This window comes from Pieris brassicae, chromosome 3 (assembly GCF_905147105.1).
Source record: "Pieris brassicae chromosome 3, ilPieBrab1.1, whole genome shotgun sequence".
Taxonomy (NCBI): Eukaryota; Metazoa; Arthropoda; class Insecta; order Lepidoptera; family Pieridae; genus Pieris; species Pieris brassicae.
In genome coordinates this window covers 3,957,813-3,983,819 of record NC_059667.1, presented here as the reverse complement: position 1 = coordinate 3,983,819, position 26,007 = coordinate 3,957,813, and the positions used below count along the sequence as shown (strand labels likewise).

Genomic DNA, 26,007 nt, shown 5'->3' with positions numbered 1-26,007 from the left:
CTGCATGGAGTTTAAAAAATTCCAAAAGTATTTATATTTGTTCTACCAAAATTATAGGGAAGGTAACAGATAAGCCCCGCGTGGAGGTTTAGCTGTTGGCATATACGGGGTCGGAGGCGCGGGGGCCTTGAGTTATGCCGTTACGTGCGCGCGCGACGGCTGCTGCGCCACGAAGCGGACGTGCTTCACTCAGTTCGTGCGCGAAAGTTGTCCGCGTCATATTATTAACGCATTTCCTTCACACGCGAAACATTTCATTGCGTATGAAAAGTTCGAAGACATCGGTTTATTGTGTGTGGAAAAATATTATTTGAACCATCTCAGTTTGTGGGTGTTCGTTAGAAAGTTAGAAGGATCGAGAGTTAAATACATTACAACCTTGTAGTGCGAGAAAGCGTGTGACGTCAGACCGGCCGGAGGAATCATATGTTGAATACGGATGCAGTGATGGAATGTGGCATGTTGTTGTGTTAATGTGCCATGGTGTGGTGGCATTGTTTACCTGTCCTGGGGGTGCGTCTGCTCCATCAAGGCGCAAGTCCTTCTCGATAGCCATGTGTAGAAAAAGATGAGCCAGGATGCCGAGAGCTTGGTAATATCATTTTTATTTTTGCACATTTCGTGTTATACATATATATAATTTAAGGAATACTTTTGTTCAAGAAATAAAAACATTCAGTAAGACCTGTAAAGATAAATTGTAATAAATACCTACGCTCAATAACAACTCACGGTCACGAATGATGAAATCTGTGTTGGCATAATTATATGCACAAAATCGTATTTTAAAAATAGGTTATTTATAATCATGATGACTATGTTGACTCATTGACAGCCTATTTATGTAAACATTGATTGTTAAAATGGTACAAATAATATCTCCATGTTAATGATTTTAAGCTTTTTATAGGTATTATATCTTTTAACCGTATATACCCAATGTGAACTTAGTGTAATTAGAATATTTAAAGGCTATTTTTCGTTTCTATATATATTCGTATTGTCAAAATAAAAACGGTTCTATATAATATACCTATACCAAGAAATGTATATACAATGGACATATTATGTATTACATATGGTATTAACCATTTATCGTTTCGAAAGTGTCCGTGGGACTGTAAGAACCAACAATCAACATTCAACTGGTCGTTAGTTGCCACGCTATTGTTGATGTGAATAAATAAAATGAGAGTGCCTATTAATAATAATAATAGAATTATTCGAATGTATATAACAAATTTAAGCACCTAGATAGCTAGGATACGCACTAGTAAATCGTTTTCCAGGGTCAGATACACGGGTAACAGAAATCAATAGTTTTAATGAAATCGTCAAATATTTGAACACACCGTTGTATATAAATATACATTATATTGTATATATTTGCTAATGTTTAAAATACCAACAGAAAACGATTTAATTATCCTTATTTATTAGGTTTAAAATATTTCAGTCACAGACCTTCGAACGTTTTTGGAATGCAGATTATGTAAGAAGTAACTTAACGCATTTTTTCTTAGAAAGTAGAAGTGAATGGGTCGGACCTTCGTGATACGTGCGTACTCGGTATTGCATTGTGGTATGTGAAATTTGATAGCTTAAAAGTACGTAAATAATAATTTTACTCAAATACAGGAAAGTGCTGAAACACATACATCTGAGAGGTCTCGAACTACTATGTAAAACCTATCTTATAACCTATCGTAATTAATAATTTAATAAAGAAACCCATAGATGAAACCAACTGTGTTTAAAAATAATGTAAAACCCGCTTAAGACGATTTCTCGACCAAAAACGCGTATTATGCGGGATAAGGAAAATAATACGTACTACATATTATTATGTATTATGTTCTAATTTTGGTATATATATAGGTATTAATTTATTTAAATAAATAAATAATAATAATGTAAATTAAATATGTAATTGTAATTACATTATTTAAAATAATCACTTATTTTTGTTTGACAGAAAGATTTTTTTGCATTAGCAATTAAAAGATTTTCAACATAATTCAACTTTTTCAGTGCATCTTCGCTTTGATCCAAAGAAGCTATATAGCGTCTTAAATCATTAACAGCTGATATTGATTTGACACGTTTGACAAAACCGAAGTTGACTCATCTGCATCTTCATCATTATCACTTAGGGCCTCGTTTTGTGTGTTATTCACTTTCTCAATAAGATCTTCTATTGATTGAATTTCGTACGGTGCTACATTGTCATCAATGGAAGAATATCCAGGAAAACCGAGAAGTATATCGGGTTCTTCTTCTTCCAACACGACGTTAACCACGTTATTTCTGAAACCTGCTTGAAATTTGAAACAATTTTGAATGGTTTCAGGTTTAATTGCTTCCCATGCCGCTGCAATGTTTATAATCGCATCATGCACAGTTAAGGGTCGTTTGCTGTCAGTGTCTTCCATTTCTTGAAGATAGCGATGTATCAGTCTTGTACTGTCATCGTGCTCAAGTTGCAGAGACTGGCGTAAAGTGGCGTATTATGCGAGAAATCGTATTAAGCGTGATCCTCATAAACGGGTTCTACTGTATTTCTTATCGTTAAAACGCGTTGAAATCTTTTACTTGACATAATTAATTAAGAGGTTGTCAATCAAACCTATGCCGGGTGGAATTTTTATCAACTCACAAGCAAGGCTTGAATTTGCACCCAATTCGACTTTATGTACAAGGGAGGGCCACCACCCATTTCGCGGTGTGATATTTCGATGCCGGAAAACATATTCTTGGATATTGATAAGTAGAGCAGGCATTATAGCAATTTGAAAAGCAATTGTGCTACGTAATTGTGCTCTCAGCTGGTGACCTTCTTGCAGTTAGTTGTTAGTTAGTTTGGACATAGTTATATAAAACTAATTTAAATATATATATACATACACATACATATATGTATATATAGTTTATATCAAATTTCTTAAAAAACATCAAATTATTAACTACTAATAATAATAATGTATATTTCGGGTTACAGCGATATTCCTGTTTCTACATTTCGTGTAGTTATTTTCATATTTACTTGATAATGTAAATTACTAGAATAGCTGAACAAAAATCACGTAAAAATACTATCTAAAGACTTTGAATGACGGAAATCGTACAATAATTTGTAAATATAATGCTGATTTATTTAAAATATTGTTAGATTACAATGCTTGATAGTTAGTGTTTCAAAACCTTTATATATTTCCTTGGTTTTACTAACCTCTGATAGTTAAATGTTGAAAGTCACATTTTAAATATTAAACAAAAGTCTTAAGCTGATGCGTACGCCGTACAATGAAATACATTTTTCCAACTCCATTAATATACAACGAAATAATTATTTGAATAGCGATTTAATTTAGTTATTTTTTAAATTCGCGATACGAGCAAATGCCTTGGAATGCCTATCTCATGGAAATTGTAATTTTATCTCCTGTCACGGATGACGATCCCACAGTTGCACAGCCGTCTATGGTCTACTCTCTGCGCTCTATAGCCGATCGCTCGAATTCAATGTGAAACGTCAGACGTCGCGCGCCAAGCGCACAGTTCGGAAGGGCTGCATATGTTGACAATACTTTATTTTATTACTCATACATTGTGTTTGTGATAGTAACAACCAAATTATTGTTTGTACAACAAACGTGAACTTTTAGTAAGGCCCAAATAGTTTATTTTGAGCTGAAGTGTCAGTGTTTTGCGTCATTTGGATTAATTTACATTTTACACAACGATTTTACATGGTAATTATGTACGTTGATTAGGTGTTTATCGTTGTAGTCAATGTCAGGTTAAGATACAGGTATTTTGAATTAAAATTTTGTAAATTAAAATTGTAAGTGTATAATTCTAAGCTTGTTGTATGTAAGTACATATTTGTGTAAAATGACTAGTCATTTGGATAAAACACTTACCTATTTATTTTTAAACTCGTTATAATTATATTATATTAAAAATTCCGTCAGAAAATATTTTTATACTTGAGATTTTATACTAATGATAAGACAGATAGGACATTACAATACATGCCTAATGTATATACCTACATTAATATAAATATAACATAACATTAATATATTTCATGATTGTATATGAATAATAAATCAATCAATCAAAATAAAAATACTAATTTCATAAATAAGGCATGTAAGATTTAATTATAATACATTTTAAGTAGGAAATGATATAAAATATCCATCAAATTGTAAAAAAAAAACAATTTCAGTTATATAAAAAAATAGTATAAATAGTGTAAAAACATAGTATTATACACATTGTCACTATGTAATACATATTTGAATGAGAAAACGCAAAACCACAGGTAGCTTAAAATAAGTTACTAAAAAAGTAACGTAAAAATTCCTTGAAGCATCTGTGATGTACACCAGCTGTCGCTTATTCAGAATTTTACGTCGAAAATATGCATCTGCCGTGGCAGGTGTGAGTAATCTTTTTATGATTAAAGATAAAATCATTATTTGGAATTCGATTTATCTATCTTAGTAAGCATCTCAGAAGAAGCATCTCGATAGATAGCCATCCCGCAGTTTGCTTTACAAGGATATTTTCATTGAGCGTCTGTAAAATCTCAGTTGCCGCATATAGTAGGAGATACGACCTTTAATACACTACAACTCATTTTTAGGCTGACACCTTGGTGCTGTAGGCGACAGTAACATTTATACCCAACCAGCAACTTGTATGCCCCAATTATATAAAACACTTGATCAATTTCTGTATTTACTGACCTAATTTATACTATATATTATAAAGAAAGATTTTTGTGTTTGTAACGAATAAATTCCAAAACTACTGGACTGATTCATTTATTCTTCTACTAGACTGGCTCTCTGAGTGATTATATTTATTTCCAAAATAAAAAATGTTCAGCCGTACAAAATAGTCGTACATTCATACATAATTATATTTTACGTAAAACTGTATATGTATATGTCATACGTACTTACGGTTTTTATACGTATTAGTACGTATTGAAAGAATGTCTGTTAATACAGATACCATAAGTTATTCGTAGTTTATGAAACTAAGATATGTCTTAATACGGATTGAAGGATATGTAGTAATATTATTTATGGACCATACGCAATGCTGTTGACTAAACGTAGCTACATCGTGTACCTAAATTGTATTAGGAGAAGTAAGTTTATTACTCACTATTTTCACAATTAAGGCGTGAATAAATTTAATTTAAAAGCGTATATTTTAGATAATAATATACCTTTCGCTTTACAACACTTAATACTTTTGACTTCGCATAGTCAAAGAGCGTAGAAGGAGAAGAACTGGCAATAAAGTTTTTGTACACCTGCAACCATCATGCTCCATTAAGTTACTTGTTAAAGCAGTTAATTATTGTAATTAAATAAGAATACGAACATGAATATATAAATCGAACGTTTCAGCCCTATCAGCAAGGCGAAGTGAAACAGAAGCACATTCACTATATAAATTAAATCGATAACTTATATAATTTTAACTTCCTTTTAAGATTACTTTAATAAGTACTTGTTGTTGTGTTTGTACCTGTCTACCAAATTGCTAAACCCGTCATTCTCGTTACACAATGAGGACGTCCTCTTCATTGGCGTCGTTTAGAATTCATCATTACATATAGTATGTGATTGTATACAATCGTATATATACGTTATATATAACGTTACCGAGGAATGTCATGTCAATGAAATGACAATCATCACATTTATGTCCATTGATGATTTATTTGAAATTGATTAATGATTTAATTTGCAAGACTCCGTTTTAAAAATAATATTCCTCGAAGGACTGGAACCTTCATCGTTCAGAATTAAAATAAATACGTTGAACTGAATTATTGGAATTGCGTTACGTTCAACAACATAACGTTTCGAATACGGGAAAACACATCAAAATCACCTGTATCTTACTTGATTTTGACTATTTAGTGGCTTATTGAGTGTGTGAAAAGTTGGTAAAAGACATGAGCAGTGAAAACAAAGATGATAAATCAGTGAAGGGCGCTGGGGGATGAACGATGCTGGTGCGGGGGTGCGCGGGGGGTGAGTTACGGCACTCGTTGTCGGAGAAGACGAAGGCTCTGGCTGCAAAGTGCCATGCTCTTAGGTCACCAGCGCGTGAACAGCGTGGGACCGAGCGCCGTCGCACTAGGCAACGCAAGTCGCAGACAAGGTGGTATGTGAAGGTTAGTTGCGGTCCTGTCCTTATGATCGTCTTTTCTTTGTTTTTATCATACATTGGTTCTTGCTTTGGGTACTAACACTGTACAGTGTTTCACACGGAATTACGTTTATATGAAATATGTGACAAATAACTACAAGAATGAGATGATGAAGGCAGTGATAACCTAAAAACGATTTCATCATCAATACACGTTGAAATATATTATACATTCTAAATAGAATTAAACCAAGTTAATTTATAATCTCTTACTGGATTTAGTAAACTCTGCTTTAAAATTTCGTGATAAGAACAAGTTCATCTTATTGATAATGGTTATCACATTATCAAGAAACTATGATTTCCAGTAATGAATCAGTGAGAATTATTAGTTGTATGACCAACCCACTGATTCATTCAATAACCTCTAATGCGTTTTACGAGAAACCACACATAGGGAAACACAATATTTACAAATCCTTTATAATTTCTATATAGAGATACGGAAACGCAGTAATAATTTTGGGGCTTCCCTTTTTAGCTGTAATAATGCCTACTTATAATGTGATTTTCTGTCGGTAATTTGATTAGGATTTGACATTTGTACGAATATATTTTCTGTTAGTAAGTTAAACTTAATTATGCACAGATTAGACTAACTATGTCGAGCTATGTCGAATATGCAGGGTATCTGTTCATTCTGATTAAAATATTAATTTTTTCTTATTATTTGATTTGATTTAGTTTAGGTTGTAGATTTAAAAAAAACATTGAATTTTCCCATACTAAATACTTTACTAGTTACTTAGTATATACTGCGTATAACATTTGTCAGTTTCTAAACTGGAAACCATAGAACAAAAGACCTTAGAGCCTTTTGCGAGGAAACGCAGTTTAAGCTGTGTCCTTTTTTATTTTTTAAACCTCTTTTGCCGACGTCAAATGCACCCTTCATCACAGCCCTGCAGTCAGGTCGTAATGAGTGTTGCATCAAGTACCATTCTTTAGGACTATGCATTATGCAACCCTCCATACAAGAAAATGCAATTAAAATTCTATAACCTGACGTTGTTAGAGCTAAAAAGTCTGCGGTTTAAGGTTACAAAATACGTTGGACCTACTAACAACTACTAAGACATAGAAGGATTGGGGAATTTTGTCTTTGGAATATTTATGGATATTTTAAAATTTAATACGATTGTATACAGCCCCTTATCGATCCATCGTACTGAGAACTAATTGTAGTATGGAAATGGTGTTCTAAATTTAAAAATTGCAAACTACCTAGACAGTTGGTACTTCCAGAGATCGTAGTGGTTGGCACGGAGCGAATGTTCGGGACGTTGTTATCGATTGCAGTGCTTTAGTTCAATGACCCGCGTTGCTGAGTTTAGAGCTTTTCGTTGCTTGAGTTAATCACTTAATTAGCGTATTAATATTTAGTATTAAATTGTTTTAAAATAAATCACGTATGATTGTTTTACGGACATTTACGTTTAGCTTTTAATTATTTGAAATAATATTTGATTTCACTCAACATGATTAAATGGTTTTGTTGATGTCTCATAACTTATTTCACAAGATTGACATTTCCTGTTTTAATGGATTCTCTGGATGGTTTACTTAGCAGAGCATCCAATATTTAAAAAAAAAACGGTTCGTAAAAAGCTGGAACTTTGATTAAATAACGATATTTGATTCGATTTTGATTTATTTCTATGGTGTAACTCTTGTAGGACTTAGAGAACTGTTTTGAATTAAATTTCTCTTTAATACAAAAGGAAGGGCCCGCCAACGAAGCGCATCCGTCACGCTGAATGCCCTGACAGTCTCTAGTTGTCCTCAGTCAACGCTGCCTTCAACTAAACATTTTACTATGTCAACGAGTACCTAGTCTAGCCATAAGTTCTATTATAGTCTAGTTATATTAAATTAAAGCTACTGGTACTTCTTTTTAGTCTTTTTCTCAGAGCGTAAAACGTACTAGAAGTACTCTAGAAGTACTGGCAAGAAACTATCCGATACTCTTATTAAATAATTTAATCAAAATACTTATGTAACTGACGACTGTATTCGAATATGCGGAATTTATAAAAAATCGGTGCAACAAAAATTTCGGCCGATTAGTCAACCGATTTTAATATTAAACAAACAAGATTTTGGAAGACTAACTAAAGTTTATTTAACTTCTTGACTTTTTACCAATTGTACTAAATTTTGTAATGAACAGTGTTTGAGTAATTTCTTTGTTAACTCCAAAATCAAATATTTATCTTCGTCGTATTTCTTTACTGCTACGTCGCAGTATCACCTTTGTGTCAAAGTTCCAGAACAAGCCAATGCAAAACGGGTTTTTGTGTTGATATTGGAGTAACCAGATTTTAACATAACCACTTAGGTAACAACTTGCGGCTCTACCTCTGGAGTGTTGACTTAGATACGGCCAGAGGGAAAGCCATGTACGTTTGAAAAACCTAGCAAACATCAAATACGCCTCCACAAGCTGCTTTAATAATTGGATCTTGGATCGATGTTTATCATATATCAATCGTTATGTGAGGCATGGAAAAATCTCGAGAAAACCGGTGCATTAGAGAGAGATTTTTTACTATAAGTGGCCAGATTTGCTTCTTGCAAAAATTAAAAATTGCAATAATATGTACCTATGTTTGCTTTTCGTATAAGTTTTTCAAGCATTAGCTAGTATAACTAAGCAAGTTTTTTTTATAAGGTGGTTGAAAAACTGGTCTATATATAAGGCAATATTTATGGATGAATAGAATTCGCATGTTACTTAATTTGCATGTATCTCTATCATAATATGTAAATGTATTGCACAACGCGAAGAGAAAACTTGTAATACCATACTTTCTTTACGGAAACAGTTAAGTGTCGGAAATTACTTTAAGCATGTCTAAAGCTCTTTATTATTCGTCCAATGATGTGGTAACCTTTTTTCTAGATACGCGAAAGTGACTTGGATGCTTCTTGAAAATTGATTAGAACAAGACTTGACTAGACTCTCTTGTTGTACGCATGTTTCACAAGCAACAATAACTATGAAATGTAAGAAATCTATTTAGACTAATAAAATGAATTGACACTTACTGCCAGCTCTTAAATTGTCAGCAAAGAAAGGACGAGAGGAAGTAACTCTCCAGTATTCTATACAACAATATGTATAGTATGTCTCTTCATAGTTTAGTCTTTCGTTTTATATTCTTACTTCTAACGAGGATTTCATTAGTCTTTTACCCATTGTCACGTAAACTGTAGAACCATTGTTAATTCATTTAGGGACACACAAATTTTAATCTACAGTTAATTATATAAACTGTGCCTTGTTTAATTAATAAAACGTGTCAACCACTACGTTGCTTAGTCGGTTATTTAAAGAAAACATGGAAGGCAAGATTACAATTAAAATAAGATTTCTAAACGAAAATAATATAATTCTTTGTTGTGGAAAAACTCGTCAAAATAACGAGTATAATCTCACAAATGAAAAAATATTCAACAGAAACCTTAGTCGGATGGAGTAGCTATCAGCTCTAATTCTTTTCAAGGGGAAAGTAGGTTGTGTGCGGCAACATTGAATGTAGGTAGGTGGACAGTCGTGTTCTATTTTTAGGTCTATTAAGTATGAAGTGCCTGCTTATATTCGATCAATCGTCAATAGAGCGCGTTCGTGTTATTTTATATAGGGGATAAAATTAATGTTAAGTTCAGAAATCTGAGCTTTACATTGGAGGATACATGTTTTAGAAGTATTTTGATTTATTTGAGAATAAATAGTTCACAGTTAGTACAAGCGTATAGAATCAACGCCTCTCGCGTTATATACTTTGATGAACTAACGAATTATGTATGAGCTGTCGAATAATGTAAATAAATGTTTCCAATACAACTTTTAGCTATTTTGTACTTATATCATTGTTATTCGGTTTTATATTTTATTTTTATATTGACCTTTTTAATGATATTTGTAGGAGGAAAATTGTATTCTCACAATCTAACATCTAACAGGTTCAATCAGCTTTTATTAACCAGAGTACTGTTTTACCAAATACAATTAATAATAATTATTTATTTATTTCATCAATCATAGGTCCTCGTGGTTTCTATTGTGTTAGTTACAATATTGTTCTAAATATTTTATTAGAAAATGAGCTTTAAGGTAATATTACCGCACTCACCACCGCAACAAAACCACATACACAGTTTTTTTATTACCACGTAGACACGTTATGACCCTTGTAAGGCAAATCCAGCATTCTCTATTCCCGCCAGCGTAAATACAGTCCACTCACTTACAAAAAACTAATAATCGAAGAGCTGTATCTATTTAAGAGCCACAATTTAATAAATATATTTTAAAAGGTTATAATAAATATTAAATATTCTTATTCAATTTTAATTGTTTTGTCACAGAAAGGAAGGTAGATCAAGAAAATTTGGTAGGAAATATAGTCTTGTACCAACTTTTTGGAGAAATTCAGTAATTTACATATAACGTAAATGGTTATTCTCATTGAGCTCATAAAATCATAATGGTGTAAGATAGAGCTCATTATAGGGAAAACCCTCTTAAACGGTTGACTTATTTTATTGTCTGGGGTCACTGGAGGTCAGACAGTGGCGTCACTATGGCTGTTGGCGTTATATCAAGACAAAACAATTTCCAGTCGCTTTTACACAATACACCCGGTAAAATTACAAGATAATTATGCTTTTTATTACGCTCAACTAAACAGTATGTGCAATCTGTTACGGAGCTTAAAGGTTCTGGATATTTTTTCGGACTGTTCTGTTAGCACTAAGGTGATATTGTTATTTTTTTTTGTCATTTATGGTCTATTCTATAATTTTTTCATTTATGTTAACTCATTTATCATCTGTTTGTGCACGCCTTTCTCACCTATTATCGAGGGCACACAATTCTTTCGTGGAAATAAATAAAGAATAATCCAAACATACTAAGTAACTAAACATATAATTATAGCATGTATAAAATGGTTGCTCTTTGAGTCTGGGGGCAAAGAGAGCCCATTCGCCCATGAATATCTGCTTAATAAAAAAACATTACATTTCTCAAAAATACTCAATCGTCTTCAGTAATCTAAATATTGTTTATATGTAATTTAAGTACCATTTAACACTGTTAGATTGGACTGTAATATTGAAGCTGTTTAAAACGACGTATCGGAAATTAAATATCCTTGCAATTACGTCCATTTAGACACAGTAAATTTGCAGTTATGGCAATTAATCCTTTTTTAGATTTTGTTCTAAAGTCTCACAATTTGCGTTTAATCGCCAAATAGATTTACTGATTATGTCAAATCTATCCCGTGACGCTACAACTTTTCTGGATTCTATGGGATTTCTTTATTTTTTTTTGAAGAAAAATATCAATAGAATAGCTATTGATATTTTTTCTTCATAGGCGTCATAATTTGTAATGAAGATCATTCTACATTATCTGTATTTTTAATCACACAATTATCAGCTTGGTGGCGCTAGATTCTTAGCTTAGTCTCGCTCAAGTCACCTATTTCTATCCAGAGTTATTTTCACACAAATCAATCGATCATTGCACGTGATTAGAACAAACGATATCAAGAACAGAATACTAATTCTGTTAAGAGGTCGCTTCCATTAAAAAGGTCTATTATCCTATTACAACAACTGCACTGAATCGCAATGCAATGCCTCTTCCCCTTTTCGTATGTGAATTTTCTAGTCATCTTTTTTCATTTCATTTCAGAAAAATGTGCGGCGTCACTAACATGAATGTCATGACGCCGCACAATTTTCTGCACTCCCTCTGCCACCCCCTGTCTTCTGCAAGCCTCAGCACCTGCTGATAAGACCTGAAAGAGCCTTTTCTCGATCGGTCCATACAGTAGGGGATTGTGGTCTGGTACTCATGCTTCAATCGGCCAATCATAATAAAAAAAAATTATATTTTCTGGATGTGTCACATGTCCAAAATAATAACTCGGAATCCGTTGGTAAATTTATCGAACCTTTTTTTACCTCTTAGTATGGACATTATTGTTTTCTAAACTGCTCAAACATCTGCTTCCAGAGCGTCCATTTTTCTCCTTTCTGATGTCCAGGCTTCAGAGCCTTAAAGGAAAATCATAAATAGCAGAGTCTCAGCCAATGTCTTTTTTGTTTTCAAGGAGAATTTTCTAATAATTCAACTCGTCATTAGAATGAGATTTTTACCTGCAGATATATCATAGGTTAAATGTCAGATCTTTATCGACAGATCTATTAAAAAGGTGAGTTTGGCCATTGGTAATATTAATTCTCTCATACATCGCCAGGTTTTATATAATGGCATGTAGGCGTCACGAGAATGCAAACACTAATGTTCCATCCCGTTGTCGAAGTTGTGTCATTAGTTATAATAGTAATGTATTGAGTTAACACTATGTATAATCTACTATTCAGTCAATATTCAAAATCTAACTTCACTACTTCCAACATTAATGGGAAAGTCCGGAATTCATACATAAAGAGAATTATATTATTGAGGCGATTTCAACAATATCCTGTTGCTAACACTTCTAAGTACCTTGTGATCATTGTTTAGGTTTTACAATCATTAATTCTATTGGTTTTCGATTTGCAAATTGTTAATAAGGAAGAAAAAACGCGACCAAATCGTTATGCAACTACCGGTATCCAATTACATAATACAATTTTATATGGCATTAGAAACGTTCACTACGTTTGTTATTATTATACTACATTAAATACTCAAGGGTAACTTGCAACCGTACTTAAAGGCATCTAGAAACGAGACTTAGCGTCAGTCTGATTGCCATATGTCAAAAAGCTTGGATACGGTAGTTGCAGTTTGCGTTTCGCTTCTGGATTACTCTAAGCTCTTGTATTTTCTTCTCCTTATTATCGTCGTAATAGTTCGGAAAAGCTTGATATACTATTGGTAACCAAACAAAAGTCTATCATTGCTGTTATTTGATAATAGAAGTATTTATTACTTGTTTTTGCATTTACCTAACTAAAGTTTACTCTCTATTTGTAAATATACTGCAGTTTTTTTTGCAACCGAATCAACTCTATATGAAATTCATTCTATTCGCCATATAACTTACCTCGATAGTATTAGTTTGTAATGCCGCGGAGTTTTTGGTGAACATAGTTTTTTAATGAGTTAAAAATACATCGATTTCTACCTGAAATTACCGTGTCACTAGTTCCTGCATTCAATACTAATTAATGACTATATAGCTCGTACAATGTACTCATCGTGCAATTAACACATAGACACGTCATTGACGTGCTCTATCTGAGTTTTTCGCGCGATCTCTCCACGAGAGAGCAGTCTCCATACGACAGCGACAGAGTTACCACTGTGTAGCATTCGGAAAGAAAACTGTGTCATAAATAAAAAAGTTTTTTAAAAATTCTATTTGTCTATTACATACATTATTGACAAAAACGTCCGGAAATTTTGGAAGGGACACGTTACTTGGATTACGAACTTCGTGATAATTTTTGTGAAACTCGATGTGACTCTAACAACGTTATTTTCTCTAACGAAAAGAATGTTGCAAAATATACAATAAAATGATTTTGTATGTACATAGTGTAAATAAATATTGTAAAGGAAACTAGTCAATCCGGATATCTCCAAGTGTGCCAAACGATTTCACCGTCACGCACGCCGTCGTTGCGTTGGGACAATTAAACTTTTGTGATAGCGAAAGTCAGCGCAATGCGAGATAAGTGACGTCACTAGTGACGACATGGGCAATGTGGAGAATTTGCGGCGTCACTAAAGTCGAGGCACTGTTCTCTGACGTCTTTAATGACGATTATGTAAGCACCGTCCACAGAAAATACGCTTATTTTTAATACAACGGATTGAATATACGTAATCTTAGGCTTAAGGCAATAGGTGATAATTTTATTCCAAATGAATATTTTTTTTCTTAAACTAAACGTTCCTAGTTCTCCAACCTAGTACAGTAAAGAAAATCTGAAAAGATTTTAAAATGTTTTATTGCATATGTCTTAGGCTCGAAAGGAACGCATCTAATAGTGCGGGGGAGCGTTATCACTAAACATCAGCTGAAAGACCTAATACGAGACTTTCGTAATAAAAACACTTTATAATATATAAACCGATTCAGTTAACGCGTCACAATCAATTTTTTACATTTAAAAAATAAATTGTTGACTTGATTTCAAGTTCCATGTACGCAGTTCATTCGCACGCCCGTTTTTTAGCAATAATGTCGTTTTATTTGTCTGCGGCCTCTTCAACAGTTGTTGCCAAGTGCCTATCTTATACAGGTAGTATTCTTATCAAATATGCATTATACATACGAAACAGTAATGCAACCGTGCCTATTAAAAGATTGCTGTAACCGTTATACGTAATTAAACTCGATGTTATACAATGTTCGGAATTTATTAAAGAGAAGTAAAAAAATATACACAAGTGTATTTAAATTGGACTTTATGCAATTGAGATAAGATTTAACGCCTGGCAATGGATTTTAATTTCTCAATTAAAACTTTGAACCTAATTTTAATACTTTAGTTAAGATTAGCAACGAATACGATAAACAATGTGTTTCGGTGCATTGTTTAAGTGTAAATTTATCTTGTGTATAAGAATTCGTTTTAAAATACGAATTACCAGTGGTGTACGATATTCAATAATTATAAATGTGGTAATTATATTTTTAATCTTGATTGACATTTAATTTTCCCACGTGGATGAACCACAGATATACGTTAAACTTTAGTGACGTTAGTAAACGTATGCAGACAATTTACATTAATTGTTCAGTGTAAGCAAGGTGTACCTATTTGATTTTAATATGAATGATTTTGGTCTGATTTAAACCGCCTTTCACCATCTTAACGGGCAGGGGTCGAAGTTTATCATGGCGAGAAATAAGATGTCAGACAAGACCAGAAAAGTGATAAGGTGTTTATCATGTAACACTGAGTGAAAAATCATTAACTTCTAGTGTATTTTTGTCTATTATGATAAAATTAATGAATTGTTGTTTGATTTCAGCAGCCGACATGGCGGTTGTGGGGCGAGGAACGAGTAGACGGAGCGATTTATACTGTTTACTTGAAGAAAGTACGTTACCATCGGCCCACGCGCTGTGCTTCCAGTGTAAGCTTATAAGATATTTATGAGTAATATTAGTTATATATATATTGATGAAAACGCTATTAACATCTAGCATGTCACGATCATAGCATTGGCTATTAAAACTCTCTAAATTTAAACATAAGGCCTTGTTCACATGCAACAAAATTTAATAGAGCTTAGAAAATGGATGTGGAAGGAGCTATTAGTTTGTAATTATATTACTCAGATCATTTTGAACTGAATACGAAAGCAAGTTATACGTTATTGGATGTACGTAAATACCATGATGTCTAGTCGTGCGATTTCAAAACGCTCGTAAAAATATTGCCATCTGAACATGGTCTAATTGATACTGCCATTCGATTTAGGATGATTTTGGTGTTTAAATCATAAATCCAAAAATAATTGTTATGTATTTGTAAAAGTCGAAAAAAATTACTTTATGAGTTTGTTCCCGATCAATAGATATAAAAAGTCCACAAATAATATCCAAGGGAATAGTTAAGATGCTTAAAAAAGAATATTTTTATTGAACATTAAATTTAAACAACACGCAGTTTTTATATTTTATTAATAGCTGTTAAATATATACTAATATTATAGATTTTGTCTTTAAAGTAAAGAATAAAGACAAAATCCAAGCGATTTCAAAAATTGTTTCATTATTCCTAAGTAACTTAGACTATATATATACATTTTTTAACACAAAACAGAATCCAACACCAAAGCTGTACGCAGTGATTTAAAACAATGAATCTATTCACATAAAATATCAAACCTATACAATAATTCAACCTTGTAAATAAAACAAAGGGACTTACGCGATAGTGGAAACCGAAATGACTCAAAATTACCGGAACGTAAACATAAATAACATGTAAATTGACTCAGGACTGTGAATCAGTCACATTTGATATCATTGTTTGTTATTCACACGCCGGTATATTTTTATGGTTAACTCTGAGCTTGATCTCAATTATAAATCCTTTATTTTATTTGTAATGCTAACGGTAGTAGAAGAATTATTGATGTATAATTCCTAAAACAAAGGGGAAAAAATCATTTAAATTCCTCGCTTAAAAAAAAACTTGGTGGAAGCTCGTACGGAAATTTCTTTTTCGAAACTAAAAGGACAAAGATAAGGTGACTTTGTTTTGCCACATCGCACGATTGGATGTGTTAAATAAGCAATCAAAAGAATTATACAGATATCGGCAAACTTCTTGAGCATTAAACAAGGGAGTGGGGGAAAGTTGGCGCATCGTACACAGGGCGGGACACAAACGTCAACTGATTTACCAATCACGCCGTGGTGGCCGCCGCGCACCACCGCAAGTGATACCTAAAAAATCGCTTCTACGCAGGCAAGGACGTCGCACTAAAGTAGTTAAATCAGAGAGTTAATTGAATCTCCGGACAGTTAATTAAATATCGATATTCGATCAAGGCGCTTGGATTTGGATTTAAATAAAGCAGGGTTGTGACACGGAGGGCGAGATGAAATAGTATACTCCCTGAAATCAAGCATCGTCGAAAACGTTTAACTATCTGTCTGACCGAAAGCCACAGTGTTGATTAATAATGTAAATCAAGACAACAGCTGATAACTGATTACTTTTAGAGTCTTTCTTTTGGCAAACGTTGTGCAACGTTGGTTTGTTGTGTGAGTGGTGTTGTTTTGTAAATGGTTACTCAGCAACTTTAAGAAGAAGAGTCTTGTTTTTGTAGTGAGTTCTTATTGTAAACATTATTACACATATATATTGCAAATTCCAGTTTAGCAAGGTATGTTCTTCAATTTCGATTGGGTAGAACAGGCCTTGCAAAGGTGGCCTTTGTCACATCGACAAACATCCACAACACCTAAGAGGGCATTACGCCTTATGAATAAAAATAAGACAAGCAACAAAATATTTTCCAACTAAATATCTTGGTCATATCAAAGGTGAAATCTTGTTGTCTAGGAACGTTTAGGAAACTCGTTAAACGTTTCGATCAGTCACTTGTCTGACGGAACTTTATCGACTTGATTGAATATCGATATTTAATTAACTGTCTAGAGATTCAATGAACTCTCTGATTTAACTACATTACTACGACATCTATACTAATATAATAAAGTTACGTTGTAAATTATGTAGGAATACCTTTAATGTTAAATTTTTAAATAATTTTTTTTTCTGGTAAAAGACTAGCACCCACAACACAGTCACAGCAATAGTGCCTGTATAAAAGGCAACAATTCAAAATCATTTATTCATTTAGGTAACACATTATTGACGTTTGTAAGTGTATGTATTCTTACGAATGTCAATAAATAAGTACATATTAAATGTTTCTAATTTTACGTTGTATGTGTTGGGTTTAATTAATATTATTTAATAAATAAACCTAGGACTTTGCACTAACGTAAAGTAAAACACTATTCGTGCTCGATTCGACCAAATTTAATTAAATACAATACATATTAAACTTTCGATCTCTTCGAAAATCACCAGTGAACCATGTTAATTTGGAATTTCAGGAGTCTGATGACGAGATCTCACATTTGGAGTGGGAGACTGTTCGAGTGAGATTTGTTAAAGCTGGTACTGTTGATCGCCTCGTTGAGGCATTAGCCACTGACGATGGCGAGTTGGAGTCCACTTATGTCAATGTCTTTCTCGCTACATACAGGTGAGAGATAAAAAAACTATCAGTTTTATCGCAGAACAACTCGTAACCGTAATCATAGTAACACGTCCTTTATAATTTCTCTGTTTGAACTGGATGAAATAACAGTATGTTCCTCTAACATCCTAAACGTTACATCTTTGTTGCATAAACGATTTTTTGTGAATTCTATAGTTTTACGTCATATTCTTATTACATACACTTGTGTATGTAAATTATAGATTCTCGTAAGAGTCTCTATAATTATTTAATGAAGTGTAGACGTAGTCAGTTAGTACTAGATATTTCTAATAATCATTATTAGTATATGCTTAATAAATGTTGTTACTCAGGTCATTCGCGGAGTGTAGTAAAGTCCTTGACTTGTTACTCGGTCGGTATGAAACTCTCGCAGCCGACGACGTGCTTTCTACTGGGACGGAAAACTCACAGCAACATAGAAAGTAAGCATACACTTTCCTCTGCTATTACTTATACATTAACACCCAGATATAGTAGTTTGTATTAAATCTGTATGTCGTTTAAACATATATTCTTATAAATTAATCGTACTCGATTATACTATATGAAAAATATAAAGTTAACGTGTACCAAAATCCATTGGAATGTAGCCCGCATTGTTTTGGTTTCATGAAAAGAAATTATTCTATTGGAGGCCATAGATCATATTTGCGTCATATGCACACAGATACAGAACCTTTGGCAGTCCTTATTAGGTCTTTGTTTATAATATGTTGTGTATAATTAATTTACGATTGTATTTCGGATATTGCACCTGTTTTTATACTATAGGACGATTTATTAGGAGAATCGACATCACGTATAAAACATATGTATTTGAATGAATATATCAGATTTAATAACATTTAAGATTTCGTATAAATCCATTTCATAAAATATTTGTTAATCTAACAATCTTTTAGATCTGATTTAACTGTGTATCCTAAACATGGACTTTGATGTGAACTTCCTGCAATATTAGGCGGTCAGCATATATCACAAATTACTTAAATATGATCTCACTTGATGATTTGATAATGTTATTTCAGGACTCTGGTCGCGTGTCTCCATGTTTGGCTGGACACGTATCCTGAGGACTTTCGTCAACCCCCGCACCACCCCGCGCTGCAGCAGCTCCTCACCTTCACTCAGATTCACCTACCTGGTTCTGAACTACATTCGAAGGTACTTTCCACTGCCAAAGTAAATATGTTCTTGATTGTGTATTAAAAATATCTCAAATTTCTATCTGGTATCGTTAACGTCACAGATTTGATTTATTCTCCTTTCCAGGTGTTGCAGAAGCTAGCAATATTCAGTGCGGAACGAAATGGAAGTGTCGGTGGTAGTGGCGTGAGCCTCGCTCCTGGCATGCGTCTACCAGCTCACCACACAATTTCATACCGTCTGCCCCACGTGCCCCACCGACACTTCGCCGAACAACTCACCAGAATGGACATGGAGTTGTTCAAGAAGTTAGTCCCCCATCAGTGCCTCGGCGCCATCTGGTCCCGCCGGGACAAAGACCGCTCCCACGACGCAGCCACAGTGCTGGCTACAGTGAATCAGTTCAATGCCGTCTCCTTCCGTGTCATATCCACAGTTTTAGTCGAACCGATCCTCAAACCTCTAGAAAGAGCGGATATCCTTGCTGCGTGGTTAGATATCGCCAGAGAACTGAGAGTGCTTAAAAACTTTTCTTCCTTAAAGGCCATAATTTCAGGGCTGCAAAGCAACCCCGTGTACAGATTAAGAAAAACCTGGGCGCTCCTAAACAAAGAAAAAGCGGAGCTGTTTGAAGAGTTAGCGAGAATTTTTAGTGAAGATAACAATCGATGGGCGCAAAGAGAACTCTTGATGAGAGAAGGCACGGCGAAATTTGCTGACACGGTTGGGGAAAATGATAGGCAATTACAAAAGTTACTTCACGAGCGAGGATCTCCAGGAGTCAGCCATGGAACGATACCATATCTGGGCACATTTTTAACAGATCTGACAATGATCGATACAGCGATTCCCGATACCGTTGCAGATGGATTAATTAATTTTGACAAGAGACGAAAAGAGTTTGAGGTGCTCGCACAGATCAAATTGCTCCAAGGTGCAGCAAATGCATATCACTTACCCACCGACCCCATGTTTGATCGCTGGTTTGATTCTGTCATAATCTTAGACGATAGAGAAGCCTATCAGCTTTCCTGTCAAATAGAGCCTCAAACCAATGCACCGAAAGAACGTCGCCCGAAGAAGAACGAGAATAATAACGGTCATAGAAAGAATGATTCGATAGCTAGTACTAGTTCGAGTAACAGCTCTCAGTTTTACTGCGAAACAGATGGTGTAGGGACGTGGAAAAGAGACAGTTTGGAGCGACGGTCTTCTCCTACGAGATTATCTCATGGCTCTTCATCGTCATCCATACCATCTCTGGACGTGTCGTTGTCCAGTGCGAACAGTGGCCCGAAGCAACTCAACGGAAAAGTAGCCAACAGCCCTGCGCATCCTACTCGAAATGGGCCAGATTTTTACATAATCCGGGTGACATATGAGTCGGATTGCGTTGAAACTGAGGGCGTGGTTTTGTACAAGTCGATAATGTTGAGTAATAATGAGAGGACGCCACAAGTCATAAGAAATTCTATGCTCAAGTTGAATTTGGACGGTGATCCTGATGGATATACTTTGGCTCAAGTTTTGCCGGAAAGAGGTAAGGCTGGAGGTATTTTATTTTATATTAACTTCTCTTCTCCTCTTCTTTTTCCTCATTCCTAATCTATAATGAAGATCTATATGAGTGTTATATATTTAGTAGTTTTGTTGAAGTACTGGATGTTGTTTGTATGAAAGTCTTTTATATTAAAAGGCGTAAAATTATCTGGATCATGTCAACAAAATCTTTTAGTTTACAATGTATTGTTTTTAATAATCTGTATTTATAAAATACAATATCTGACATATTAAATTGTATTGTTTGCAGAAATGGTGCTCCCGGCAAACGCGAACGTCTACTATGCCGTCAACACAGCATATAACCTAAACTTCATCCTAAGACCCCGGAGACCAGAGACTGACGTAGTTGTTAATGGTAAAACAAAGAACAAACGTGCTTGACTGTGCCTCAATATTTTCTGTATCTAGAAGACTCCTATACCTTTACGTCCGGTATAAAAAGTATTTATTTAAAAAAGGTTTTATAACTGCAAGACTGGACTTAGACTGGCTTCTTGCTTGATTAAATTGGATAATTTGCGAATCTAATATCTAATATTGCTAATTAAAATACCATGCCATATAAATTTCATTTCAGCACAAAGATATTTATTTATATGTATTTTTTGCTCTATTATGTACTTAAGTAGGTATTTGTTAATATAGATGTAGAAGTTTTGAATGCCACCAATAACGATAGGTTCTATTTATAAATAAAAATTTGTAATATAACTGAATATTTGTATATAATGAATACGCGGATAAGAATCTCAAATAAGTATACATTATACAGTAGCAACCCAAGAGTTACAGAATGTTTTATCTGTACTTTTGAGCATAGACAATAATCTTGTAATTGTTTTTTTTATTTGAGTATACGTTTTGTTTATATGTGGTTAAAAATGTTTTGAGTCATAAATTAAAGATTAAGCCTCCACCAAAAAGAAACACACATACAGGACAGATATAAAAATATATACTTTCAAAAGCAAAATACGTCTTCAAAGTAAGGCATGGCTTCCGTACTGTATTCTTTTATCTTGAAATAGGCTCCTCGTTGTGTGATACGCACAGTATTTTTATAGAAGATATATTTGTCTACCTTATTATTTATAAAATCAGCGATCAGCGTGAGCAAGATAGGACGATGAGAATCTCTACAATTATTTTTAAAATGTATATCTTGGAAATCTTTTATTTCGGACTATTAAAGTCCGCTTTTACATTCCACTTCAAAACTTACATTACTATATGTTGACATCAAAATATACTCAAAAAACCTTAAAAATATGTTGTCTGTAACTCTTGGGTTGAATTAATGAGCCAAAGGCGTATAATGTCTATTAAAGCAAGGTGCTGTCTCTCTGTATATTATGAAGCTTTAAAATTAAATTGTGAATCCGAATTTGAATAATTTTAACAGCAATTATTAAATACTCTTATCTAATCAATTATTAACAGACATTTGTAATTAGACAGCGCTGGAATAATGTTGTTGGAAGACGTAATCAAAGCCGCGCAGTGAAGTTCTGTAAACCTATTACCCGATTTCTGATTTGATTCAATAATTGGCACTAACACTCACAATAAGCCATGAGATTATATGGTACGTAAGCTTGAAATCGGATTCGCGGTAGTTACAGAGTATGCCTACTGGTGCGCGGTTGTTGTCTTCCTGTATCTTCATGACATATAAAAATGAAATGCATTTGTAAAAACAACGTGCCTATTGTAATGTGTAAAAGTCGTTTTCAAATACTCTACAATAAAGACTAGAAAACTTTGTAAACCTTTATCTGTACTGTTTTATTGTAGTTTTTGTAAATAACTTTGTAGCAATTTTAATGGTTATTCAACACTAGTTTCGTGTTGGTGTTGTGTATCTGTAATTAAAAGTTATTAATTATTTTTTATTTGTTTTATTAAGCGATGTTCGATATTAAAAGGTGAATACGTGTTTTTCACCAGTGGTGCTACAATCATATAGCCATAGAATGCATTTGATCACCTAGATCAGTGTTTCAGGACCGTGTGATCATGGGCCGCACGTTGGGATAATTTGATTGAAAGATGAATCAGCTCAATATGGATAAACAATGTGGAGACTTGAGACTGAAGCTAACCAAATTGGAACCTAATAAAAAAATCTCTGTGCAGCTAGCGTCAAATAAAAGGAATAATGTAGAAAAATCTTTATTAAAATTATTTGGACTTTCAGTTTTTAATTATATAACTTAACCTATCATTTAAATTTCTTGAGTAAACAATTAAATCTTTTAATAATATATAAATTATGTATATTACATCCCTATGTTCATCATCATCTAGGCTAGCATTACACCAAAATTTATTTCTAAAATTTCAAATATTTACCGTTGTCATTTGTCAATGCCGAGATGACAGAGTCAAAACTACGCTAACTGTAAGCTCCCTCTATCAATAATGTATTAGCATCTGACGTGCGGGAGTCGTACTTAGTGCTAAGTCTCGATTATTAATATCACCATAAAATGAAATATCTGGTCACAACCAGGCCTTGGATGGATCTACTAGGACAACATTGTTATTGCTGCTTGGACGGTTTATTGATACTGAAACGAAAACCTATTACATTTTATCATGAGAATAGTATAAAATTAATTCATTAATACTAAATCATTCAAATCGACTCTATAATGAAAAGACCCTTTCGTCTCTTTCTATTTAGTAGTTTTTATACTATGTCGAAAAAATTTACGTTTTGATCGACCCACTCTCTTAAATTGTAAATATTGATTTAGGGATATATTGTCCTATATATCGACAATAAGCACCCAGCGTTAGGTCTTCTTTTTAATACGTCCTAGTCCTAGGGAATCTTCCTTCCTCGCTATAAGATTTTTGCTTCCTAAACGAATTCTTCGACGTTTCGAAGAATTCTGGCTTTAACAGTATTAACAGCCTTTTTGGTTCTAAGAGCACGGGGTCGCCCCAATTCTTTCTGGTCTTCGACAGACGAATTGTTGTTGTATCTGTTGATAATACGATATACGAACATGCGGTTGATACCAAGCTTCGGAAGTGTCTGAAATATGATCGACGGCTCCATACCCACTTTGTGCATGGCAGTCACTGCAACCCCTTTTTTCTTTAACACCCCATTTCATATCGTAATTTGATAATGAACACAAAAAATAATTAAATGGCGCAAAATCGAAAGTTTTTTTTAAAATAATATATGTGTTCTAAATTCAAAATATTTTAAAAGTTAGAAAAAAAGAAAAGTTTTTATGTAACAGTATGTATAGCTTGAATAGTTATAAACATTATTACCTTCATTATGTTTGCCTGCTTAGCGTTTGATTTTCGATTCAGGGGTCGAACTTGCGGTCTCCGCTTACAGGTCACCGGAAACTGAAGCCAACATATGAATATTATAGTTTAAAAGATAGAAAAAGTGTGTCGGCTTTAGGATAAAACGGCCATTGTGATTTGGACTTGTGTTTCGGCAAAATCCACTTAGATATTGCAAGGGTTCATAAACGTTTTAATATTGATGTGGTGCACAAACCATGAGATTTATTGGTTTGTCAAAGACGTACACGGGCTCAACTGGCTGCCTAGGAAGAGCTTTTTTAAAAATTGGTACGTAGTCGTATTAGTTTGGATATACTTCCAAAAGGGGCTCCCAAAATGGTTATAATAAAGGCTCGGTTGTACGTGGCTTTATTATAAATATTACATTAAAGTAAACAACTTAATTAACTTCGGAACTACTAGTCGTTGGAATACTTAAAATAAAAATAACTTAAATTGTTATCTATTTGATAGTTTTATGATATAATAAAAATCCTCACATATCTCCGTACAATCGGGACGGATTGTAGATCTTACACTAAAAATAAATAATAGTTTTAATAATTTCATTATTATTATATGTATAAAATAAAAATGCCAAACAGTTACATACTAAATAATGTAGTATAAATACTAACTTAAGCTTAAAATTAATTTTATTACAATTTAAAAAATAGGTACTCTTATAAGTAGCGAAATCATATGCGGAATTGGTGACTGCTGGCCAGTTGCTGAGGTCCACTCAGGCAGTAGGGCATGTTTCCGGGATCTGAAATACTTCTGAGCTCAGGAACAGGCTCATGGAGTATTTTCTATATAGTGAAAATTCATTGGGTTCTGTCCGGTTAAGTGTATAGACGAAATATTTTCATGCTAAGTTTCCTATCGTCATAAATTATTAGCAATTTTATGAATTACAGGTTTCAAAGCGTGCTCCGGATGTTGCGTGGCGCACCTTCCTGCCACCGGTTGACAGTGGCTGAAATTTTCATGGCCAACTTATCGAGCGCTGAGAAGACCGCACCCGCGCAGTCGCGTTTCATCCTTCGCTTCAACCTCACCTCTATAAAGACCTGTCTCAAAACAACACGCGTGCTAAGTCGCCGCCCTCGGTACATAACTTCAGTGAAGTGCAGTGTCTAAAAGACTATGTGAAATCAAGACACACGTTAATATGTGTAATTTCGCGCGCAAAATGAAATAGTAAGGTAAGATTTTTTTTTTGTTTTTTTTTTTATCAATGAATGTTACCGTACGGATAATTGTCAATTAAAGGTTGAAGGTTACGGTTTGTAGCCCAAAATTGGTATTTAGAGGAGGAGGGAGCGGCCGACCTCTCGAAGTCGTAGGAGTGCCGCAATCTGATTAGGCACACCCACAAGACAACCACAGATCTTTTGGTCATAATGTTGTAGAGTCGTTATTGCTTGGCTTGCGTGAAGTTACAATACTCCAAAAATGTGCTTCAAAACCAAAACTGATCAGATTACCAGATCGAACTAAAAGTAAGTGATGAAACTTATTAATTCTACCAATAATAGTTGTAACGTTGCAACCTTTATTTTTCTTTAATGATAAATCGTATTGTTTTAACACAATGTCGTTGTAAGGCCTTTATATTTCATAAATTTTAAGTCAAAAAGTTTATTAGAAAAATATTTGAGCGTAAGTTTCCGTGTTTATTAGTGGCGTGTAGGTTCGCAATGCGTCCATAAAGTAACAAAATTAGAGGTTAATTTATCGGTTGGTAAATAATAAATAATGATTTGAACAATACTAAACCCTGTGTCGTGCTACAAAATAGCGTGACACGAAAGCGCACGCGACGAAAACAATGCAATATCTTAGTTCAGTGGCATTTCATCGATCCTTGTTAATTGTTGGAAGTAGGGTTTCATGAACACTTACAACGTATAATTTTAACAACATAGTTATAACATAAATGTATGGTA

The 26,007-nt window shown here is 33.8% G+C and overlaps 2 protein-coding genes across 8 annotated transcripts in view; both read left to right on the top strand.

Moving 5' to 3' along the window:
* Positions 1-165: 165 nt before the first annotated feature.
* On the top strand, positions 166-22,627 carry LOC123707287 (ral guanine nucleotide dissociation stimulator). 7 transcript variants are annotated; one of them, XM_045657200.1, is made up of 8 exons: positions 3,555-3,752; positions 5,952-6,208; positions 15,254-15,358; positions 17,862-18,013; positions 18,343-18,453; positions 19,060-19,195; positions 19,304-20,717; positions 20,988-22,627. In XM_045657200.1, the coding sequence occupies exons 2-8, from the start codon at positions 6,041-6,043 to the stop codon at positions 21,119-21,121; spliced, it is 2,220 nt and encodes a 739-aa protein (XP_045513156.1). In that variant the 5' UTR covers positions 3,555-3,752; positions 5,952-6,040; the 3' UTR covers positions 21,122-22,627. The 7 variants fall into 7 exon arrangements, with proteins under 7 accessions (XP_045513160.1, XP_045513159.1, XP_045513156.1 ...); XM_045657199.1 differs by having other exon boundaries at positions 5,810-6,208; XM_045657201.1 differs by having other exon boundaries at positions 3,555-3,760; positions 5,810-6,208; positions 15,257-15,358.
* Positions 22,628-25,105: 2,478 nt separating this feature from the next.
* LOC123707269 (whirlin) overlaps positions 25,106-26,007 on the top strand; it is a 59,009-nt gene continuing 58,107 nt past the window's right edge. Inside the window, exon 1 of the mRNA XM_045657170.1 lies at positions 25,106-25,263. The gene's annotated coding sequence lies outside the window, so the exon portion shown is untranslated. The remainder of the gene's footprint in view (positions 25,264-26,007) is intronic.

Coding starts and splice junctions, on each gene's coding strand:
- LOC123707287 (XM_045657200.1), top strand. CDS start 6,041: ATGCTGGTGCGGGGGTGCGCGGGGGGTGAGTTACGGCACTCGTTGTCG. Junction 18,014..18,342: donor GTCTTTCTCGCTACATACAG/GTGAGAGATAAA, acceptor GTTGTTACTCAG/GTCATTCGCGGAGTGTAGTA. Junction 19,196..19,303: donor GTTCTGAACTACATTCGAAG/GTACTTTCCACT, acceptor TCTCCTTTCCAG/GTGTTGCAGAAGCTAGCAAT.